The 19,175-nt window shown below is 37.8% G+C and overlaps 1 protein-coding gene across 3 annotated transcripts in view; it reads right to left on the minus strand.

Moving 5' to 3' along the window:
- Positions 1 to 19,175, minus strand: part of LOC126377499 (uncharacterized) — a 228,018-nt gene that overhangs the window by 5,888 nt on the left and 202,955 nt on the right. For 2 of the 3 annotated variants that reach the window (XM_050025234.1, XM_050025236.1), the window contains exons 27-34: positions 8,179 to 8,232; positions 6,486 to 6,587; positions 5,364 to 5,435; positions 2,879 to 2,984; positions 2,153 to 2,254; positions 1,469 to 1,593; positions 903 to 1,064; positions 26 to 163 (exon numbers count right to left, since the gene is read on the minus strand). In XM_050025234.1, coding sequence (XP_049881191.1) covers positions 26 to 163; positions 903 to 1,064; positions 1,469 to 1,593; positions 2,153 to 2,254; positions 2,879 to 2,984; positions 5,364 to 5,435; positions 6,486 to 6,587; positions 8,179 to 8,232 — 861 coding nt within the window. The remainder of the gene's footprint in view (positions 1 to 25; positions 164 to 902; positions 1,065 to 1,468; positions 1,594 to 2,152; positions 2,255 to 2,878; positions 2,985 to 5,363; positions 5,436 to 6,485; positions 6,588 to 8,178; positions 8,233 to 19,175) is intronic. The other variant, XM_050025235.1, reaches the window with a different exon arrangement.

A 19,175-nucleotide genomic window follows, 5' to 3' on the forward strand; every position in this document is an offset into this window, starting at 1 on the left:
GTGTATCCTAATAAAAGAAACTCACCATATCCCCAAGGTAGACTCCTGTGCCTGAGTTGAAAGCCACCAGCGTCAAGCCGAGCACTCGTCCCGCCTTCCTCGTCAGCTCCACTTCAATATCGTCGTATTTTATCGGCTCTACACGGTGCACTGTCATTTTTAGCTGAAAATTATAAGTAGTAAGTTTTCACTAACGCAGTTGGCTTGACACGGTTGGCGATACGGCTCACCGTCTATCATGTTGGTCTAACAGAAAGCTCGCTCGGTGAGGTAAGTACTTAGTTCTTCTAACGATGGATACTATGGATATTACGTACCTCTGTCTACCTCATTGGGATATTCTTTATAATAAAACCCAAAGGATTTTGTGAAAAAAAAACTGTGTAGTTTTTTTTGTTTATGGTCTTAAAAAGTAATCAATCCATAACCCACGTGGTCTTAACAAAACCACAGTGGAGCAACGTTTTGGAGTATGCTTCTTGCTTATCGACCTAGCGGTAGGCAGTGGGCTGTTTAAGTTACTTTTTCAGACATTTTTAATCATGAATCGGAAAATATGCGTATGTTATGAATCAATTTAAGTATGTCCTCTAACAAAGCGTCTCTGCAACACATTTCTTTGTCAGTAATGATGATAATCATATATTTCTAACTTAATCAATTGCCAGCGATATGTATGTTCTTAGGACATTGGTGTTAATTCCATTTAATTTTATTTTAAGATATAAGTACCTGCCATTTTTAATCCACCGAAAAGGAAAGGGACGGATAATCGACAGGCAAAATTTATTAACGGGTAAAATATTCAGCTATGAAACATCCGTCCCTTTCTTTTGCGATGGATAAGAAAATGACTGGTAAAACTTAAAATAAAATTAGGACACGTTTCCAAATTCTCTTACCTTAGGAGCACGTTGTTTAACAGATAAACAGAGTCTCTCGTGAGCCATGTCTTTGGTGATAGCGATCCCGTTGCACTCGAAGATCTGATCTCCAACTTTCAGTCTACCATCTTTGGCTATTGCCCCGTTCTTGTGGATATCCAAGACTATTGCTGCTGCACCCTGGAACCGGTAAAAATGAATTGAACAAAATTTGAAAAAAAAAAAGAAAGGTTTTTTGACGTATTGTAGATCTGATCTGCCGTATTAACTAATTGGGGATTATGGCGGCTCAATAGCAACTCTGACACCAGGGGATGAGGTCGATTATTGTCGTTATGTTATACGAGAGAAGAAAACTACTTGGCCGAAAAAAATAAAGAACAGCTTGCTTGTCCTCTCACCCCCCTCTACAATCGGTATAAAGTTTAAGACAACAGGCCTGGGGCTGCCGGGGCGCCGTCTGAGAGGCATAAGTGAAAGAATCAATCGCCCTAACGGGTCGACAGCGAAAAGCGCTGAATAAGGGCAATCGTCGACTATGCAGGCGGGGTCGGTATCCGGGTTATAAAGTTACAGAAACTCACGGCAATCAAAGTATCGCTGCCGCCCAACAAGGCGATGCCCAGGATCTCCGTAGCTGGCGTGATCTCTATCACTGTGTCCTGGTTGGGGATGATCTGTGCCGTCGCTGGGTCCGGGGGTGGTTCCGCTGGAAATAATAACATAAACATAACATAAACAGCCAATATACGTCCCATTGCTGGGCACTGGACTCCCCTAAATCAACCGGAGGGGGTATTGAGACTCCACCACGCTACTCTACTTCGAGTTGGTAGCATTTAGGCTAGTAGCCCGGAACCAACGGCTTAACGTGCCTTCTGAAGCACGGAATCCTCTTTCTTTACCGGACAACTAAGTGATTCAGCCTGCAATGTCCTAGCCAAACAAAGGACAGTCTCAAAAAGTTGAATCTTTGGATATTTTAATCATAAATGGTTATCACGTGCTCAATGTGAAGGAAAATCCACATTTCCGAGAAATGCGTTTCGGAGGCATGTGACCTAACCTGTAATGGGCTGGTTTTCCCTACGTGTTAAAGCTGGCTACGTGTTAAAAGGTCAGACAGGCAGTTGTGTCTATAAAAAAATCAGATCTGGCAAACCTTCAGGTTTCGTAAGCAGAGTCTGTGAAAACGGGATATCGCAAGGCTGTGATAACGGGATATGCACGGTACTATATATGGTTCATAAAATTCTTAAAATATTTACCTCTAACAGGCGAAGGCGCAGGCCTGGGAGTCGTCGGTCGTGACGCGCCAGTCTTGGGGTCCGGGGTTTGATTCCTGCTGGCAGGTCGAGAGGCACCTGCTGCTGAAACAGAGACATTTTGATTTTAGTTGGTTCATGGAATGATTGTACATGAAGAGCGTCTAAGCAGTCTGAAAGTACTAGCAGTGCGAGTCTGTGAATATTTTCTGGTCAACGGGGTCAGTACAACAACTGCACCAATCGCGGCGAGAACTATATCGACGGCTTCAACCAATAGACGCAGCGAATGCTGTCTACGTAGATAAACGTCGTACGACTATTGGTCGATGCTCTCGGCCTCTATCCTGTACAGCCCCGTAGAAATAAGTCGGCCATTAATTTATTTATTTTTTATATTCATATCACTAGTACATTAATGGTGAGTTTGTATAGTGATCGTCCCTTCAGTCAGTGACCATTATAGACGGCGATACGGCTCACCACCTATCACGTTGGTCTAACAGAAAGCTCGGTGAGGTCTGGGTATTTAGCTCATCTTGCGATTATTTCTTTACAGGTAGCTCTAAAAGGTAAGTTCGTCATGTATTTCGCAAATCTACTCGCTTCTGTGCTGGAGTGGAAGTGCCTTCAGCTGCTTATCTTCCACAGAACGTAGTAGAACCGTAAAGAACGTTCTTTCAATGAGGATGGTCAATTATCATGAGCGATGTAGATGATGCAACTTACTGGCTCCAGAGCTCCCGGAGGGCTCTTCAGTCTTATCATCCTTCATGTTGGGGCTGCATACCGTCAGCACCACCACGCCCTCCGTATGCTTCAGCTTCGCCGCCGCCTGAAACATCAGCAATCTTGTTGTGTTGTTGTTACTTGTTGATTGTTGTTGTTGTTAGTTGTTGTTGTTGGTAATATTGTTGTTATTAGCAATCTTAAGTTAAAGTATGACCATCTATTCAACGAAATAATCGGGGGTACAATCGTTGAAGGTCAATTTTACAATTGTTATATATTTATTGCCAAATCAGAAGTATTTTTTTTACCGTTTTCACAGATTCTGCTTACCTAGGTCTCAGGTCTGGTTTTTACAGAAGCGAATGCTTTATGACCTTCCAACAGGAAGGAAAAACTACCCCCATTCATGTTAGGTTACAATACATATCTTCGAAACACTAGTTAGGCTTCATATTTATCGGAATGCTTTTCCTCGCGATGTTTTTCTTCACCGAATCAGTTTTTATTTTTATGTATATTTTATGTTTGTTGTACGAACAAATTGCTACTGAATCTGTTACTGCTATTAATATTTTGTTGGCTTATGTCGTTCTTATGGCTTTCGAGGAGCTCGGTGGCGCAGCGGTTAACGCGCTCGGTCTGCGATTGTTGAAGTAAAGCAACTTTCGCAAAGGCCGGTCATAGGATGGGTGACCACAAAAAAAAAGCTTTCATCTCGAGCTCCTCCGTGCTTCGGAAGGCACGTTAAGCCGTTGGCCCCGGCTGCATTAGCAGTCGTTAATAACCATCAATCCGCACTGGGCCCGCGTGATGGTTTAAGGCCCGATCTCCCTATCCATCCATAGGGAAGGCCCGTGCCCCAGCAGTGGGGACGTTAATGGGACGTTAATGATGTCTTTGAAACCAAATCAAAGTTTGAGGTTACATTTTTTGATGGGATTAAATCTGTAGAAATACGCGGGTACCTACTTAGTTAGTACCCTTTTGTAGCGTGGCGAATTTTCTTAATACAAGCATAATATTTTTGAATAAGATATATGAGTTACTAGTTTTAATAATTTTAGTGTCCATTCAGACTTAAGAGGAATTTGCATGCATGTGATGAACCAGCCAGAGGAATAAAGTGATAATTACCAAGACAATGCTTCTGAATTTGTATTTGTTCACAGATTCAGTTCTTGCTAGTCTGGAAACTTTTCCAAGGTCACAAATTGCTACTGGTTTTGTGTTGATAAGTTTGAAAATAATAATTTTAGCTTAAGACAATTTCGTAAACATTATTCTGTACATAGTGTTTCTTAGTAAGCAATGAAACTTTCAATTTCGCTTAGTGATGTGTACTTTGTTCACCTTGCGATGGTACCTCTGACTATCAGAATTAAGATATAGTTGTGAGTTTTTTGTTATGTAGTTAAAATTTTCAATGTGTGTGTGTTATCTCGTGTGGGTTGTGAAGGTCAACGACCGACCTCATCAACACTGGTGTCAAGGTTGAGCCAGGTATTTTGAACAACATGTTGTAAGGACATATAAGTCAAACCTTAATTCATTTTACCTACTTTTAGTAAATTTTTGCCTTGTTCATGGTTAATATGATCTTTTTTGTCAGATGGCAAATTAAATTTCAAATCGGAATCATTTATTTAACGTAATTATAATAGATAAACTTACAAAGAGAAAATTTAATCGATATAAAATCTGACTCGGATGGCGGAACCCAGCTCTTTGTCAAGCTGGGACGAACCCGATAACCAAATCGCGTCATATCTTCAGGTTAGGTAAGCAGACCCTGGGATAACGCTAGAGGGCTTTTCGCCAGAGTAGGTGAAGGTGTTTGAAGGTAGGGGAAAAAAATCGAGGATTTTCCAGAAACTCAGTTGCTCAAAGGCATATTAGCTTAATGACTAGTGCGAGCACATGAACGTCGGAGTTTAAGCAGTCGCCGTAGCCAAAATCAGCTGGATCGCATCATCATCATCATGTTCTGTGATCTGACATAAGCATACATTGGGGCAATATCTCACTAGGACACCACGATTGTTTCACCGAAATATTGGGGGTTCGGTTGCCAGCAACAAATTATTTGCGCAACCAGCTGAGGTACCCTTTATACAAAATTGCATACATTTTGTGGTAGCACCACCATGGATGGTATCCTAGAACTCCTAGTGAGATAGGGCCCTAGTGCCCAAAATCTTAGTTCGCTGACTGTACTTGATAATAGTAGATACTGACTCGTAGTATCCGCGCCAGCCCCAACAGTATCCTGAGCATGATTGTAAGTAGGCTGGACTGTCCGTACATGACTCCTTGCTCCATGAGCCACTTGTACAGAAGCAGTAAATAAATGTCTTATTTTTATTGTGTATCTGTGTAATACTAATATTAGTGAGTAAGAAATCATTATTACTAACATCCTGGGTCCAAGTTACCCGTAATAAAATATATTTTATTTTATTTTTTATTTAGTAAACTAACTGACCGCATCATAACTGCAGCTCAGCAATGAATCTCTGTTGACTGCCAGGATCATGTCACCAATTTGAAGACCAGCCTGAAAGGTGGAGAAAGGTATTATTAGTTTAGTTTTTATAGTTGTAAGGGATGCTGTATGGATGGTCCAAATATATATTTAAAGCAACATTATGCTGTTTGAGGTTTACGCGATTATTATATTATTATAATTAAAACGCATAGTACCGGGTTCTTACCACTTTATATCAGGGATATGAGACTCCCGATATTTCAACACTGTTGCAAGTGCCGTGATTATGGGATTCTCATATCCCTGATAATGGTAACAACCCGGTATTGTGTGTTTTGACATTCTCATAAACGATGTGGCACTCACTATGTGACAGTACTAAAAAGTAAATAAATAGCACATGAAGAGAAAACAGAACGTAACATACTCACAACGGATTTGAATCCATGACTCTTGTTTAGTCCACAAGATTGACATATAAGAATTTTATTGGAATCTTGTCATAGAAGTTAAATATTATTACAATTTCCACGACATTCATCGCTTCTTTGGTAACGCAATGAACGACGGGTAAATCGTTGCAGCGATCCAGCCAGAAATTTCTTGGTGCGGCCGCTTCACATGCCGACGTGATTTAACAGGCGACATGCGGACTCGTGTAATTTAGTGCTGAGGGCATATCTCCCTTGTTTCTATAATATGTGATCATAGTACGTCACTACACCATCCGATATACATACAGAAACAGCCTATATAGGTACGTCCCACTGCTGGGTACAGGCCTCCCCTCAATCAATCGGAGGAGGAATGAAGCATACTCCGCCACGCTGCTCCACTGCAGGTTGGTGGAGGTGTTTCTACGGCTAATAGCCGGGACCAACGGCTTAATGTGCCCTCCAAAGCACGGAATTATCTTACTTTTTCGGACAATCAGGTGATTCCAGTCTGAAAAGTCCTTACCAAACAAAGGACAGTCTCACAAAGTGATTTCGACAATGTCCCCATCGGTAGTCGAACCCGGACCTCCAGATCGTGAGCTTAACGCTCTAACCGATCACGACCACTCTAGACCACGGAGACTGTTCGATATAATACCTGTTATTAATAAATGAATGTTACCTGTTCCGCAGCGCTTCCCTCTTGGAGATCCGAGACGAATATCCCACGGCCAGCCTCCGTGTGGCGACCCTCGATGATCATAATGCCCAGACCTGACGGACCCTGGAAAAAACATTGTACCTTTTACTCATCTGTACCAGAATTTACTTATTTATTTAGGTCACAATAGATCTGTGATCTCGCGGGATTATAATTAGGTATATAAATATGATTGCCAATTACATACACAGCATTTACCGTATACTTATATGAAAACAAACAAAATATATTATAAATACTAAACTATATAATATCATTATATATTATTTTTGTTAGTTTGATATATATGAAGGAATTTTTACATTTTTTTATAAACAATTTTAACAAAATATAAATGTACTTAAGTACAGTGTAACGCTTATGATAGCAACTAAAGTGATTTATCACTTAATTTTTGCAACATCGAGAAAAAAGAATGATAGTCATTGTGTTCTGGGGTTCGCCGACTTGCTTCTCGGCGCCGGTTCGAATCGGACTTGCACCAATAAAGTTATTAAGAAGCGGTCTATCAATGAATCGGTAACAGTGTAGCTTTGTGCCTAAAATTCTCAGCGTCACTGTGTTATTTCTATAATAACATATTTATAAATGTGGAAATAATAATGTCTGAATAGATACAGTACATATAATTAATAATAATAATTCATTATTATTAAATAGTTGAAACGCGGTTTTATCATCAAAAACTAGCATAAAATTTGAATAAACATTAGGTGTCTTGTCGCAATTTCATATTCGCTCAAAACAGGATATGCATATTATCCAAAATTAGTAGGTGCAGGAAACATAATATCCGTTGGTTTTATGATAATAAATAACATTATTTGAATAGAGAATTTTAGGTCGATAAAACATTTAAAGTTTGAATTTGGAACATCAACAATAAAATTAATTGAAAAAAGTAAAATACGAGCTTATTTCCATTAAAGAAAAAAAAAAGGTTATTTAAATTTAAAATTTGAATTTGGAACATTAATATTAAAAAATATAAAATCTGCTGTAAAATAACATTTTTTACAGTTGTTGGCAATCCTTATGAAACATAAACGTGTGTTTCGACTTTTTGGTAATTTTGTTTTGTACATTACATGATTATTATCTACTGTGGGTCTGTGGCGTCCTACAATAATAAGTGTTTATAATGATAACAACATAAATAGCCCATATACGTCCCACTGTCGGGTACAGGCCTACCCTCAATCAACCTTAAAAAACCAATTGATTTATAATAAGTACTTATAAAAAATATCTTCCTTCCTTAAGCCAGTTCTGTCACAAAAAATATAATATACAAATAAGCTGCAAAAGTCCAATCAGTTACTTGTAAAGTAAGGTTACACTTAAGACCTCCTGGTTACATGTTTCATCATAGACCAAAAACGCCTACAAAAACACCAATTTTATAATTTGAACAACTAATGGTACATGATTTCACCACTGTTTACAAATAATTCGCTGGGCTCAGTGACTGAACTTTTGCTCTTTGATTGTACGTTTTTTTTAGGTTTTGACTTCACGCGGCTTGGTCATTTACCACAGTCAAAGATAGTGAAACGAATAGGATAAAGAAAAAAAAAGAAACGGAATTTAGAAAGGGTAAGTAAAGTAAATGGTAAAATAAATATAAGCTTGTATGTAATGAATGTATGATTACCTTTTTGATGGTAATGTCCCGGACGCCTTTGTAACCTGCAAACCGGTCCTCCGACTGGAAAAAAAAACGAACAATTAAACTCAAAATTTTATACAACCTTGAAATCTGTGAATCCCCTACTTATACCTACGCAGAGATGCGAAAATATAAATTTTAACTGCGGTCACGTATTTTTAGTGTGCAATAATTATTAAAAAATATAATCTACACTAATATTATCGATGTAAAGGTAAATCTGTCTGTCTATGTACCCAACCTTGAAGGGAATTAAAATAAATTCATCTTCTTATCGTTTCGATGGTATTCAGAATTTTTCAGCCCAGTATTTTGCCACCTGGACAGAATTATCGGCAGCATTCATAAGCTACAGCATACCGCGTACAGGCGGGTTAAAATGGCCACTTCGAAGCAATTCATCTAAAAAAGCAATATTGCAATTTGACATTTGCGCATACAAAAGTAATTGCGCAATGCAAACAAATGTCAAATTGCAATATTGCTTTTTTAGATGAATTGCTTCGAAGTGGCCATTTTAACCACCCAGGTGTCAGGGCACGCGGAGCAAGAATTCAGGTTATTAAATTAAATTTATTTAAATATTTTTTTGCTTACACAAATTATTTTTTTTTGTTTTCACAGAGATAGTTAACAGACAGCAGAATACAACATACACAGTAACAGTAACAGCTTTTATCCTAGAAATTATCCCCTAAGGGGCCGTTTGAGCCCCTTAAGGGATAATTTCCGATGACGGATGGTAAAAAGTCCGCGCAGACAAAGTCGCGAGCAGAAAGCTAGTAAAAAATAAATTGGTATGGAAATCTTTGATGTGAAGGTCAATCACACACATAGATGACCAAGCAAACAGATATGATTTAGATTTAATTTTGCGGTTGGGTAAATTTTGATAACGATTATATTAATTTTATTTTTATTTATACCCACAGGGGATAAGCTTACGATATTTATCCGAATATATATAAGTAAATCGCTGTCGATTTATATCAAATATATATAAATCGTCAAACAAAATTATGTATAGTGTTGGTATCCCATATGGCATTCACTACTTGGTATAACAATAAAAAGAAAGAAAATAATATTAGCATTTAGTATCCTCAACATGGCAGGCAACAATGGCTATTGTACAAATATGTATACACTTTGATACCATGTCACATTAACTTTTTTGACAAATTAAACCGTTAGTCTCATTATTATTATTTTTTATTTATATTATACTTATACAAACTTATAAACTAAAAACAATAAATCTCATCAATAAACCCCAAAGGGGTTTGTCCTGATGAACATTCCGCTTTAAAATTACTAAAATTTACTTAAACTAAAATTATAATAATTATGTATTTACTTAACTAATAAACATTAACAATATTGTAGATCAGGCCGATATGATAGTGCGACAGGGTTCTAAAATTGGTAAATAAAATAAAATATTACTCATGACTGTACACTCAATCCTCGCCTTACTAGCCATAGAGGCAGCCAATCAGCTCGCGACACCAAAATCTTCAGAACCCCAATACTGCCTTCTTCTACTTACACCTTTGCTATTGCCTTCGGAGATCATTTTCATTCAAAAAATACAGGAACCGACTCTATAGACAAATAGATTCACCCGAACTATATTATTTACCAGAAGTCAAGTTAATAAAGACAATCTTGAACCTCGAAACAATTTAGCCAGAAGACAACAAAAGTTGTTTTCCCGTAGAACACGCGCGTGCCAAAGTTTGCACAATTGTTCAAATTGTCCGCAACTTGTTCAAATATTGTTCGTTGTCTGTTCCATATTTGAACAATCCTTGTTTTGTCCTGCTGTATATAAATTTGTACCGTCTTTAAAAAGTGATAATGGTACATTGTGGTACAAGAATATAATAAGGGATAATAGTATAGAACGGCAACTATCCGCTCCCCACCAGCGGTCGAGCTAACAAAAGCTAACTTACAGCATTCGTTTGATGTGGTCTGTCGGTGGTCACACGATTCAGGGCTCGTTTTAAATGCGGGAAAACAAAAGTGATCCACGTTCATTCAAGATTTTTTTTTTGACTTGACTTATTGTAGATTTGCCGCAGATGGCATTAACTACTCGGCCGGCATAACAGCAGTAGTCTATGTAAAGGATTGCCTTTTTGGCGGGAACGGGAACGGGACTGTTGCTTTCTTCAGTGAATAAGATAATTAATACAAAGTGGTGTTTTGTGGTTAATGATCGCATTAAGCTAGTCGGAAAACATTCGCGACAGTGTTATTACATCGGAATAATCAAAGTGTATCTAGTGCCAACAAGCCGCTTCATAACTCAAAAGTTTACGCGGACTTTTGAGTTTATTCGTTTGGGGTTCATAGTAGGAATATGTTCCGAGGGTGGGGGCTTAGGTTTCATCATTCATCATCATCACCTTTCATCATTTCATTAATCATCAAGAAAAAAAATACGTAAGACATGGATGTATGGGCATAGTTCCCTTTGCCTTACCCTTCGGGGAAAACAAAAAAAAGTCTATGTAAAGAGGTCAAAAATATGGTTCATAGTCACAGTTGTCTTCATACACAATCTGTCAAGTCGGCTCAATGTAAGTGTCCTATCCTAGAACAAGTAAATGAACAAAAATACGTAGGACTAATAATTGACAACAGGTTTAATTTGGGAAAACATATTCAAATTCAAAAATATGTTTATTCAGTAGGTAACATAGTTACACTTTGAATCGTCAATTTTTACATAACGAACGTCTCATCCGCCTAAAACTACTGCAGCTTATCACCACCTGTATAGCCGGGGAAAAGAAGCTGCAAGAAAAACCTCGGCACAGGGCCCTAGACGTTCTTTAGAAAAAATAAACATAAAATATTGTTATATAATTGAGTAATTTAGCTGCCTAATATAAGTTCTCAGACAGTTAATCCTATGCATTCATATCTTTTAAAAAAGTATGCGACAACCAAATTTTACATTATCAAAAATAGAATACCCTACGCAACCAGGTGAACGATGTATAAGGCTCTAGTTTTTTAAAACTTAAAATAAAAAATGAAGTAGAACTTTTTACATTTACCTGTACACTTCCGGTCTATTCGTTATTCGAATTAAACATTTTAAAAGAGCAATATTTTATATTCGAAATTCAACACATAAAAAAATCAAATAAGATTACAAGACAGACAGGAAACAATTTACTCACCATACCGCGTTTTAAAAATTTCTACGGCAAACGGACTTCGGAATGTATCGTACCCACCTTAATTAACAAACTGCCTACAGAAGTTAAAATACATTGTCTAACAATAATATGTCTTGTACAGTCATGAGCAATATAGTGTACCCACTTTAGGACTCTGTCGCACTAACATATTTGACATTTAGTGAGACTTACAGTTCAATTTGTCAAAAAAGTTAATGTGACATGGTACCAAAGTGTATACATATTAATGCTCGTGACCGTACTTAAGAAAGAATTGTTAAGTTAACTATGCACTTTTCACAATTAAACACATACTGTATGTAATTCAAAACTGGTTGGAATGTATAAGCAGCGCGTGGAGCGGGGTACAACAGTGATAAGAACCGACCATCAGCTGCCGACGGACTGTGATCTGTGTAGAACTACCTACCTGTTAGCATAGAATAGATTATAATACTGCATACTATTTTGTGTTGTATTAAATAAACGTAATTACCTAAACTATACCTATACCTATAAGTTTCAGCATACGTTGCTAATGCATATACACAGAGTATAAAATTATCGACTGGAAGGATACTGTTTGTATTGTAAAGATTTTCACTAACACAGTTGGCTCGACCATTATAGACGGCGATACGGCTCACTACTTACGTTGGTCTAACAGAAACCTCGGTAAAGCGTGGGTACTTGGTTCATCATGCGATGTTTGTATCTCTGACTACCTCAGTTGGGAGTATAGTCGTAAAAATAAGTGTTGTAGAACTTGTAGAGCGTTGTGTCGCTTAGTTTTCATTCAAAAATATTGTGGACGAGACAAAAATATTGTGTAAACTTCTAAAGTTTATCTAAATATTATAAATTGTATGTCGTGAAGAGTATATATAGGAGCTCGGTTGCGCAGCGATAAACCCGCTCGGTCTGCGATTGTTGAAGTTAAGCAACTTTCGCAAAGGCCGGTCATAGGATGGGTGACCACAAAAAAAAAAGTTTTCATCTCGAGCTCTTCCGTGCTTCGGAAGGCACGTTAAACCGTTGGTCCCGGCTGCATTAGCAGTCGTTAATAACCACCAATCCGCACTGGGCCCGCGTGGTGGTTTAAGGCCCGATCTCCCTATCCATCCATAGGGAAGGCCCGTGCCCCAGCAGTGGGGACGTTAATGGGCTGATGATGATGAACAGTATATAAGTATTTACAACACTGTTCGGAAGATTTCTTAGAAAAACGCGTTAGCGAATAGGATGTCAGTGGCCATGGGTGAGAAAAGGTCTCACCGCGACTGTGCGCGTGGTAACTTACTGATCAACTCTTAATGGATGTAACTCAATAAAAAGTATTTACCTTCTTTGTTCTTATCCACACTCTCAGTGGCTTTTGAGATACGTCTACTAGTACCTAAGTATAGACAATCTAGAAGTAAATCAAGAGTTCGCGACCTCCGTGCTCCAGTGGTTGAGCGTTTGGCTCTCGATCCCGAGGTCCCTGATTCGAATCCCGGTGGGGAAATACCACAAAAAATACTTTGTGATCCCTTGTTTGGTTAGGATATAACAGGCTGATCACCTGATTGTGTGAAAGTAAGATGATCCGTGCTTCGGAATGCACGTTAAGCCATGGGTCCCGGTTACTACTCACTGTTGTAAGTTAGTAGTCGTTACATGAGCCATGCCAGGGGCCTTTGGCGGCTCAATAATAACCCTGACACCAGGGTTGATGAGGTTGGAAATCCACCTCACATCCCACACGATAGAAGAAGAAGACCCCAGTTAAATCAAAATTCCTACTTACATCTTATCGTTAGAATTTTAAGATGGATGATCCGCGCTTCGGGAAGCAAGAGAAAAAAAATGTTGTCGCGAGCTGTATGGCCGCCTACTTGCCTCAGGTTCGTACTTAGGTATCAGTCCTTCATTCCAACACAATAGACGATGGTTTTATTAGGTTTTATTAGGGGTGAATATCAAAATGTGTCAAGTTTGGTGGCGAACTTGAGAAAATTGGGAATTGAAAAATTCCTTTTTCACGTCGGAACCGAGGATCCTTTTGGATCTTTTTCATGTAGGAACCCAATTTTTCACGAAAAAATAATATGAAATTTCGCCACCAAACTTGAAATTTTGAGATTCACCCATTACAGGAAAATTCTGGAATTTTTGAAGGTTCGTTAGTTCAGCGTTATAACGTGCAAAATATCCAATTTACACGAAGATCACGAGATGGATGTTTATTTTTAAAACCGTTGGTATCGAGCTGTTTACCTATTACTACGTTTAACCTTGTAAATTGAGATACGATATTTGGTTGTACCTAGAGTTACAAGTTTTGTTTACGGATAAAATTAGCAACGTTGCTTTGCTCAAACATGGAGCGTAATGGTAACCTCTATTCCTCTTCTTATGAAAGAAGATAGATTATGAGCCTGTCCATTGTGGGACCAGGGGGGTTAAAAAGGCCACATTCAAGCAAGTAATCTAAAAAAGCGATATTTCAATTTGACATTTGATAGATAGATAGATAGAATCTTTATTTAAGTTTAAGACGTTACATAAACTTCTTAATATTAAAATTTGAACATAATGGTGCTAATTCCTGCAAACGCGATCTAATTTTATTTTAAGTTACACCTGTCATTTTCTTATCCGTTGAAAAAGAAAGGGACGAGTAATCCACAGGCATAAAATTTATGGAATACACGTCAATTTTAAGCAGAAATCTAAAACAACAGTCTAAAAATTTTACATGGGCCTATAACCCGATGGAGTTAAGTAGACAGCACGTCAAACGGATTGCATACCAGCGAGATGCCTATTTTGTACGCACGGGTTATTCATTCATTTTAAAATTTGTGGACAATCATCCGTCCCTTTCCTTTTCGGCGGATAAGAAAATGACGGGTATAACTTAAAATAAATTAGGAGGTGTCTGCAGGAATCGGGGCCATTATTATATTAAATGTAAGACTTAAAACTAAAAAGGGTACTAGCTCGGCTAATGTCGTATCGACCCACATGATTTTCAGCCAGACCCCTAAAAAATATTACAAAAAACTTAAACTAATAACAAATCAATTATCAGTAACAGACTCTCTGCTATTAAAATAAGATTTTATTATTTCAAAATTATGGTTTTGATAATAATAACCCCGGCACCAGACTTTATTAATCTCAAGTGCAGTTTCACTCACACTGTTGACTCGACCATTATACGTAGAAGGCGATACGGCTCACCACCTATCACGTTGGTCTAACAGAAAGCTCTATACCTCTGACTAGCATACAGGTTGTTAGTTTTTACATGAGCCATGTCAGGCTTTTGGTAAGGTCGGTTATTGCTTTTACAAACTACAAGTAATGATATAGATGATACTTGTAACTTGTATCATTACTATCATTCATAACATAAACAGCCTATATACGTCGCACTGCTGGGCACAGGGAGGGAGTATGGAGCATACTCCACCACGCTGCTCCAGTGCGGGTTGGTGGAGGTGTTTTTACGGCTGAGCCTAACGCTCTAAGCACTAGACCACGGAGGCTGTTACTATCATTCAATTGTATTCAATATCAAATTCAGTATCATTATTATCATTACTTGTCTAATGTGTATACACTAGAGTACCGATATAAGTTTTTTTTAATCAAGAAAGGTTCGCTTTGTCCACAAGCTCCCAAGTTGTTAAATTACGGTACGCGCTATTCGTATAGCCTTAAAGATTAACGTTAGTACCCTTGGATAATCCAATCTTTTTGGTGATATATTTACAACAAAAGTTATTAAATTCCCGCCAAATCTAACTCACCTTTCGCTTCTTGAAAGATAATGTCCTCCGCCATATTGTTCTAAGCAACACCGTTGGTTTATATTGTTCAGTATCAACTCCCCGACGCGGCCGCACTTCGCTCATCACAGTCATCACTTTGGCAGCGGCATTATTCACTTTAACACGCCACTGTTCACTCTGACAGCGGCATTATCCACTTTAACACGCCACTGTTCACTTTGACAGCGACATTATCCACTTTAACACGCCACTGTTCACTTTGACAGCGGCATTATCCACTTTAACACGCCACTATTCACTTTGACATCGGCATTAACCATTTTGACATCTTACTGTTTTTTATTAGCGGCATTATTCCGTTTTAGATGCTATTACTGTTTACTTTAACAGTGGCTTAATTCACTTTGACACGGCAATGTTCATTTAACTACCGAGGATTGTTTTCAATTCATTCAATCATTATTACTTTGCCTAAAATATAGTTCGATTAAGCATTCTATAGTGTAGGTATTTACACCAGAGTAAGTTCTACAGAATAGGCTACTTGACAACCTAGTCAAATAAGATACTTTTTACGAAACGTCAAAACGAAAGTTTTCTTTGGAATTTATGGAAATACTGTCCTGTGACGTCATCTATAAAACGGTAAAACTCATTGTTAATATTAATTCATAAAAAAATTCTAAATAAGTCGAAAAATATAAATTGAGATTGCATTTTATATATTCAAATACATTTCAACATTTTTGTATTGGAGTCATGTGTAAAAAATACGTTAAATTAAAATAAAATAATAAATGTAATAAATAAATAATATTTATATTAAATTTATTTAATTATTAAATAAAAACTTAATTTTGACAACATTTTCTTAACGCTTTGTGATCGGTCAAAGTTGTAAAATATACTCCTACAACATATGTTAATATTTTATAGCCTCTCTGTGCAAATAATAATAGTTATAAAAAAGCTATAATAATAAATAAACTACCTACGAGTATTACTTCCTGTAATTAAATATATTTATATAGAAAAAACCTATGCTTTTCCTATGAAAATACTTACATACTTACATAAAATCACGGCTATTCCCCTAGCTGTATACCCCGCTACGATATTATACAGTAAATATATTATATTATTTAAAGGTTGCTTGGAAGCAATTGCCACCTTAGCAATAAAGCCGTCTTTTGTAGTATCTGTTTTGTTATTTTTTTGTGTTACTTTTGTGCAATAGAATATCGTGTACCTATGAAGAGCCTCATCATCATTACTTTAAGAGGCACGCTCTTGTCGGTGTAGCATTCTCCTTGCTACTTTATTAGGAAAAAATAGGACAGTGGTTTCCGTTTTTGCCTTCCGCCCCGCAGTACTGTCTGACGCCAGTGGGATGGCGCCCAGAATAGTATATTTCAAAGCCGTACTAGCTAGGACTCCTGCCCTCCGCCTCTGCATAGTACTCACTACTGTCTGCTACTGCTACCCTCTGTCAGGTTCCAAGTTACAGTCCCTATGACTTGTCCCTTCCAATAAATCTGGGATATAAAATAATAATAATATACTTAACATATTTACTTACTTAACATATAAAATCCCTACTCATGGCAAAACCTACTCAAACGACAAGAGTCGAAGAGCGTTATCTTAAAAGCTGATTATCTCGAAACGGCCATGGCTTTGCATGGGTATTAGGAGATAGTTAATAATCCTCCGTGTTAACTATACTTACTGATAAGTTATTCAAATATTGGAGATTTACTATTAATATCCTATAGTGACGTCATAATGGTCCACATCTGTTCTTACAAAGTTATAGCGGAAAGTTTGAAAAGTTTAGTCGATATTTTAATATTTCCGTATATTCTTTTTGACGTGTCTAGCTGTATGAGGCGACACCGACCCCGCCGGCTAGGTCCACGATTACCTTCATTCAGCACTTTGTAATGGCTACCGATCATCTAGTGTCGATTATTTTTTTCAAATAATATTATCCTTTCAGACGGCTCCCTAACCCGAGGTTCACGCTCAATTGGGTTTGTTGTCCTTAAATTTTTGTATTGGGTCCGGACCCTCAACGCTTCCCATTTGTCCGGCCAAGTACAGCACAGTAAGTCACGTTAGAAAAAACACGGACGGAAAAGAATACCAACAGCAATAATAATTACTGATAAGTAATAGTAAATAGTAAGTGAGGTGATAGATGAAATTAATTACGGGCATAGCTAGCCTACATAATAAGAGCCAGTGGTAAACTCGTCCTCATGAGACGAATCGACACATGCTATAATATCATTTAGTAGTGGGGGGGATGTAGTAAGCCTTCTCGCAGAGCGATACCTATGCTTGGGCCCTCTCCGTGAGTAGCGGCATAGCCGTGAAACCAATTACTACAACACGATGGCAAACCAGACTGCACATCTTACATCGTGTCCTGCGTGCTCGAACACCTGCACGCAGGAGGATCTGATGAGCGCTGCAGATAGCGCCATACTTGTTGCCAAGTTTTGGGCCGATACTAGTTTGCCATCGACACGATAAGAAGATTTAGTAGTCAACTCTTCAGACGCGAAGTCTATAAAGAAACTGTTCGATAATATTCATAGGTAACTTGATTTATGTCCCAAATAAAAAGCCCATACGGGTTGATGTGGAGTAAATAATCCTGAGGCGCGGTTAACGGAGAAATGTCGAGTTGACACTGAAGAATATGGATGCACTTGTTACTAGCAATATAACCTTGAATTGTCAATAAGTACTCCAAACAACGCAGAGGTTGTTAGGCAAGCGTAGGTGAACACCAGAATACGAAGGGTGAGGGAATTTTGGACGTGTGTTCTGGGGATGTTGTCAACAAGGCAACCAACCAGACCGTGAAGTTAGTAGCCAGGAGCGATGCGAACCAGAGAGGTTGATATCATTACACCACTAACAGTTTCAAACTTCTTCGCGTTTTCTAAATAAATGTACGACAAAAGTAACAATGGGTCGAGTTGACTACTGAAAAATATTGCGTGTTTATTGAGTGTATCTAACCGTCCCATTGAGAGAGAAATGGTTACGTAATGTGCTTAAAAATATTTAATGCACTACCTGAGCACATAAAACGGCTACCTTTCATTCAATTTAAAAAGAAACTATAATATTGACTGCTTGAAAGTATGTTTTATTCAGTTGAAGAATTCATCCAATCCAAAAAATGACACTTCAGTCACATAATTTATAATAGGATATAAATATGAATTAATTTGATAATACTAATCAAAATGTATAACAATTAGGACTGTTATTTTTGCATGGCATAGATTATAAGCTAAATAGGTTAAAGCGACTTTATTAATAACACAACATCTATAAAATCCTGTTTAATGTTGAATTTGAATTTGAGACGCGATTGTTTTGGACGAGTTGACCACTGGCTGTGCAGTAATTCAGGTTAAAAAAAAAACAAACTTTTTTTGTATTGTTCTACAATTTGCATTGCTGAAGTACTGTATTCATCTGCATGAGGAAATGAAGGTATTTAAATTTCATTGAAAACATGAATATTTTATTCATATTACCATAAATACCTTTCCGATCCCAAGTCCATACTCGACGTAGGGCTGCATTGGTAACTTAAATCGCCCCTCCGCGCACATGTATTTGCTCACACACACACACTCACAGACACACACACATACACACACGCACTCATGTACACACAAACATACACTCGCACACACACATATACACACACACACACACACTCACTCACACTTACTTTACTGCATAGTCTATTTTATTTAAATTCAAACTGAAAAATTGTTACTAATATTCTTTTTTCTTTCTATGTACAAACAGTGTCCCTAGTGTCCATATTTATTCTGGAGGTGGAGGCCTGGAGCCTATAGTACAGGGTAACCTAGTTTAGGCTCCAGCCTCCACAAACATAAGTTAATTACTTACTTAAATACAAATAAATGCTAAAAGAAACCCTAGACAAACGAACTACAGAAAACACCCA

This window comes from Pectinophora gossypiella, chromosome 23 (assembly GCF_024362695.1).
Source record: "Pectinophora gossypiella chromosome 23, ilPecGoss1.1, whole genome shotgun sequence".
NCBI classification, from domain to species: Eukaryota; Metazoa; Arthropoda; class Insecta; order Lepidoptera; family Gelechiidae; genus Pectinophora; species Pectinophora gossypiella.